General features: G+C 27.5%; 1 protein-coding gene across 1 annotated transcript; it reads right to left on the bottom strand.

Moving 5' to 3' along the window:
* Positions 1 to 283: 283 nt before the first annotated feature.
* LOC124927210 lies at positions 284 to 3,457 on the bottom strand. Its single transcript, XM_047467581.1, has 4 exons — positions 3,125 to 3,457; positions 2,870 to 3,022; positions 2,011 to 2,082; positions 284 to 1,140 (listed from the first exon to the last, which is right to left on the bottom strand). Exons 1-4 carry the CDS (start codon positions 3,254 to 3,256, stop codon positions 472 to 474), a joined length of 1,026 nt encoding a protein of 341 aa, XP_047323537.1. The 5' UTR covers positions 3,257 to 3,457; the 3' UTR covers positions 284 to 471.
* Between the last annotated feature and the right edge of the window lie 2,698 nt (positions 3,458 to 6,155).

Genomic DNA, 6,155 nt, shown 5'->3' with positions numbered 1-6,155 from the left:
AATTAATTCAACAAAAATATATATAAAAATCCTTTTCCTCAAAATATATCAATTCCTCAAAAATATTAGGAATATTTTATAAATTTTTGTTTTCAATAATAAAATTATAGTAAAATCTCCAATCTACTTAATGTTCACATCCATTACATTATTAATAAATTATCGCTACCAAATGCAGTGTAGTGATGTGCATATAAACTAGCCTGAATAAACAATAAATTGGGTTGAGTACTTGAGTTAATTGAATCAAACTAAACATAAGTACTGAACTAGGTTAGTTGACTAGAATAAGACCGCAATTTTCCCATTTATGGGGGGATAATTCATCAAAGGAACATTGAATAAGTTAGTTACTTCTCTTCTAGAAACACCCCATATGTATATATACACAATTAATGAGCCCATAATGCCTATGGCTAATATATGTTGGTTCAAGAAGCAAGTTAGAGAAAGAATGTAACAAGAATCCTATTATTTCATCAAATCCAGAAAAACAAACCCATTCCAAAGACTATGCAGAAGAATAGAAGCCAACAGATTCCTGGACCTTGCGAAAACCATGCCCATAACCATCCCAAGGAAAATCAGAGGTAACATCCTTTGTACATTAAAGTGCGCCAAAGCAAACGCCACCGAGCTCAAAACTATGGAGCACCAAACTGGCATGTATTTTGTCAAAGAAGGTAAAAGGAAGCCTCGAAAAATCATTTCTTCCCAAACAGGAGCGCAAACCGAGACCACGAGAGCGTATAACACCATCGCAATGGGATCTCGAGCCATAATTGACTGCTCTACGTTTGATAGACTGACTTGGGTGGCAGGCAGTATAGGCAAGAGGTCGAGGTTGAACTGGGAGAGACGGTTGACCAAAGGAAACATGAGGCAACCGAGGAAAACGTCAAATAGCCAGTTTCCCTTTAAGCTGAATGTAAACCAACCGGATGGGAGGGGACGGAAACGGGACAAGCAGTTACGAAGAATCATTATTCCGGCTAGTCCTTCGGCTATGTCTGTAAGAAGGCTGTAAAAGGCTTGTCCTCTGAATGTAAGACTGTCTTTGCTGAAGCCTGATATGTGGGCGGCAACTGGAATCATCCATGACCCGACAAACCAGAAAGAGGCCATCCAGAGAAAGGTAACCTATAGAGAACAAAAATTGAAGACACATAATCCAAGGCCATTACTAACATATTAAACAATTAAAAGTATGAAGAATTAGTAATTGAGAGATTTGTATCAAGAACAATCACAATCAATGACACAATGTGAATGCCCATTTTTCTTGTCACATTTTATAATCCGAATTCTGATCTGAAAAAATCTATTTTTGTTATGTTTGTCATGATTTAAAAATTAATTTGGGTCATTTCAGAAAATAATCTTTAGACTAAACAAAGCCAAAAACCACACAATAGAATGGATAATGATCTAGAGAATAATCTTTACACCAAATGAAGCAAAAATTTATAATACAATTGAATTATGATTCATAATACAATCTGCTACCCAATGAGATAAAAAAAAAAAATCACTTTTTAATTTGAACTTTGGCAATTTTTCAATGAGACTGTTACAAAAATGACAGATAGTCATTTAATCTGTTTGAAAGCATGTAAAATTTGAATCACAAACAACTTTTTGCCATTAATTGCTACTAACTCCAATTAGCATGCATAAATAATTTTTAGTAGAGAAGCAGCATCATAGATTATTGTCCTTGCCAAAGAAAGTTTAGACCTGAATTTCAAAGAAAACTAGAGTTGAAACAACTAAATTCTGGTAGAATATTTCTCGTACCTATTATAAATAGTTCAATGCATTATAATCCCTCAAAACATTTTGAAGAATAAGCGAGAGGGAAGTTTAATCTTCTGTTTGTTGATTCTCAAGAAGTCAGTTAAACGTTTCTTCTTTCCTTAGTCATATGTGAAATTGATCACTGTCGTTACTTTGCAAAGCTCAACCCTTTGATCAATAACCTTTAAGTGCATTTACTATATGATTAGTTACCTGCAGTATAGTTTCTGCTGTCCATGGCACAGTCCATCTTTCCCCAATTGCTTCAAACACAGCCCTTGCTGCCTAAGATGATACAAAACCCAACGGACAAAAGACTAATTATACAAAAGCTATCTAGATTCCACCAGAAACATAAAACCGAGATGCAACAATCATGTTGTTAAACATGAACATTTTTCTATCTCATGACCCCAAGTAGTTTAATGAACATAATCATATATACATGGACCTATTCATATCAAGAACTTATTTAACTTCTCGCACCAAAGAGTAATAAGAATGGGGATAACATCACTCTCCATATAAATCTATTCCATACCCATACAACAAACTCCAATTAAATAATTTTGTTGTAATGGTAGTAGTAGAATATATTAGTAAATAGCATGAGGGTAGTATCATTCTCTGTCTCACCTACAATTCTTCTACAAATCCTAGATCTCTAGACTGGAACATTTTGTTTGAAGACTAAACTTAGTGACAGACAAATTCAGAAATTTATTGGTTGTTTTGTTCTAGATCCGGATGCACAAGCGAAAATCATAAGTGTTTCCAAATGAGGTTGGTATAGATATCAATCCAACTCCACAAATTGGTATCCTACACGATGTTTGTCTGTTAAACTTACAATAATTTGTCTACAAAGAGGACTCATTGCAGAAGATTATGATCAATCATTCAATTGCATTGTCCCCCTCTTTTGTATGAAGCACAACCAGGCAACAACAGTTTTAAGCAAGTAAGGGATACAGAATCTCCCCAATTCTCCAATCTACAATAACTTCTATATATGTTGAAGAACAGATGCATTTGCTGTCTACCAATTCAAGAGAGTGCAGAAAGAACTTACCTCTTCTATACTCGAAACCCAATGCCTCCTGGGTCCTTTAGTTTCAACTAATTCCACGTTAACAGGGTCTTCTGCTAGAATATCGTCAGCACCCTCTAATTTGTTATTCTGAGGGGTAAATTCTTCTCGTCTAAAGCATGAAATTTTCCAATTCTGCAGAACAGAGAAGACACGAAGTAATAGAGTGTGAATCTCTGATTGGAAAGTGTAATATAAATTCTCAAGTGAAGAGAAGAGAAGAGAAACAGTGCATACCCTCTTGGAAGCTTCCAGAAGACGACGTTGTTGTGTGGGGAAGGAGACAGAGAAGTTGGAAACCCTAGCCGGAGGGATTGAGGGAACCGGGTTTGGGTGTGTAGAGAGAGAGTTAGAAGAAAAGCTCAACATGGGTATCAATCAAGAATGGTGGAAATCTCTAGAGGTCTCAATTTAGGCATCAGAAAAGTGATGAACAAGTAAAGATTTTGTTCAGAATCTCAGGGAATCCTACCGCTAGATTAACTTTGGAGTATCTTGTCGTTGTTTGTTTGACCGTTTATTATACCGAATTCTTTTTCATGGTGGGGGAAGAAGAAAAAAATGGTTTCACAATGTAGTAAACAAATGAAATTCCTTCAAGATATTTCATGGAAGAAGTGTAAGATAAACCATAGGCTGGTCCCAATTACAAATTTTAAAAATATTGAAAAAAAAAATTAATTTAAGACATAAATACATTTAAATTGATAAATCATGTGCTATGTGGTTACAATTTTTTTGAAAAATAAATATAATTTTTTATTTTTTTTATTTTATCAAATCAAACATTATTTACTAATCAAAACTAACTTTGACAATAAATAGTCAATTTGAAAAAATGTACTCAAAATGTTTGTATGAAAATGCACTCAAAACGTGTCTATTTCGTTTAGAGACGTGATAAATTAATTAAAATAATAAAAAAAAATGAACGATTTTGTCCATTTCTAAAAAATATAGAATGAATAAAATTTTGATAATTTGAATTTCATATAATAAAAAACAATTTAATTAAATACTCAATTACAATTACTATTTGAGACTCAAATTTGACAAATTTTATAAATTAAAGTTCAAATTTTAAATTGTGTCATATGAACCGATTTATTATAAATTTAGTCCTTTTAAGTTTTTTTTCAAATATATAACATTGATCTTCTTACTCTAATGTAATTTTTTATTTTTTCTAAATAATTTATCAATAAATAAAATTAACAGTTAACAATATTTTTTTTTTTTTCTAAACTCTTCCCACTTACATAGAACAGAATCATAAAATATCAGTTTCCTCTTTTTGTGATTTTCAAAATCTTCTCAAATTACATTATTTTTTTAGCTCTCAAAAATATAAATTATGGAGATATTTTAGATCTTATATTGCAATTATTTTGTATTGTTAAGTTTAAAAAATAAAAATAAATAAAAAGTAATAATTTTATGAATTTTTGTACATCATAACTTTTATTTTTCTAAACGTAATACTTTAAAGGAAAAAAGATTACTTACACGTATAAACTTGTAAAATTAGTTTAATTAGACGTATATACTAATAAAATGTCATTTAAACTTACATACTATCAAAAATTGACTTATTTAGTCTTTTTTTAATAACCATAATTAATTTTTAATTTATATATTTTTATTAATTAAATATTAATATATTTTCTCTCTTATTCTTTTTTATTAATTAAACTAGGTAATTTATTTTATTTATAAATTTTTTATTATTTTTCATAATTCTCATTTTTATTAAAAATTAACAACTTATTTATAAATTTTATGTTTTACATTAATGTTTTTTTTTGAAGGGTTTCTTTCTTATTTAATTTAGTATGAAAAAAAAATATAATTAATAATTTTTTATTCATAACTTATATTAGTAGTAATAATATTGTTTTGTCTAATATTTGATTATTATTTTTTTATATTTGATAAATGAGTTGTTATTATTATCCTGATTATTAATTAATTTATTTTTGTGTTGAAAGATTTTTATTATTAAAAAGATAAGTCATTGTTATATTCAATAATCAATATTAATATAAGAAAAATAATATAAAAAAAAGAATGAAATATAAAGTTAAAATAATTAATGATAAATGTTCATATATATATATATATATAATAAAATTAAAATAATCAATAATAAATATTTACGTAGAATAATAAAATTTGTATAAAAAAGATAAAAATAAAGAATTCATTTATTAATAAAAAAAATGGAAAAAATATATTAATATTTAATTAATAAATATATAAATTAAAAAATAAAAAATAATTATGGTTTATAAAAAGAAGTTGAATGAGTCAATTATTAATTTTGTTTGGATAGTAATTATATTTAAATAACCTTTTATTTGAGTGAATTAGTTGTACGAACACATACATTTAAGTGAACATTTTTTTTAATATTCAATATGAGAGTATTGAATGGTTGAACCTATAAATTAATCATTTCAATTAGTAAAAAATAATTCAATATATATATATATATAAAAAAAATAATTTATTTTAATATTTAGTGTGAAAAGTAATTATATAATTTTATATGGTTTAAAAATAGTAATATTTTTATCAACTTTTATATTATATGTTTGACAATTTTATTCTTTCCTTTATTTATCTTAAATTCATTTGATTTAAAATATTCATAAATTTTTGTCCACTACAAGTTTTATTTGCAAAAAAATGTAATTTTATTTTTTCTTAACAAAAACTTGAGTTGCTAATTCCTGTATTAATGAGAGTCTGTAAAAACTACATAAATTATTATTTAAATATATTTTATAATCAATGATTTTTTATTAAAACTAAATTCTATAACTTAAAAAAATCAGGTTTGGGTTGAAAAGATTACTTATTTTAGTGTGGTTTCCTAGCCAAAAACAAATATGTGATTGGATTTTTTAAAATATAATGATTATTATTTAAATATATTTTATAAATGAACTAATCTTTCTATTAACTTTTGAAACAAATATTACAACTCGTTACAATTATTCTTTCATTCATATGGCATCACAACACAAGATTTGAGTTGGGTAATACAGAGAGGGTAGATATTTTGGATTTAACACCCAACACTTTTTTTTTATTCATGTTGTTTGTTCAATTAAAATTTAAACAGAAGTGACAATATTTAAAAAAAAATGTAGATCACAATTCTTTTCAAAATGCTTTTCATGAGATTTTTGTATACCAAAAACTCAACCAAACATTCAAATTTTCTAAATTCAAAAGTCAAGCAATAAAAGATAAGGATACTACA

This window comes from Impatiens glandulifera, chromosome 2 (genome assembly GCF_907164915.1).
Source record: "Impatiens glandulifera chromosome 2, dImpGla2.1, whole genome shotgun sequence".
Classification (NCBI taxonomy): Eukaryota; Viridiplantae; Streptophyta; class Magnoliopsida; order Ericales; family Balsaminaceae; genus Impatiens; species Impatiens glandulifera.
Note: the sequence above shows the minus strand (reverse complement) of the source record. Positions and strands in the feature narration are given on the sequence as shown.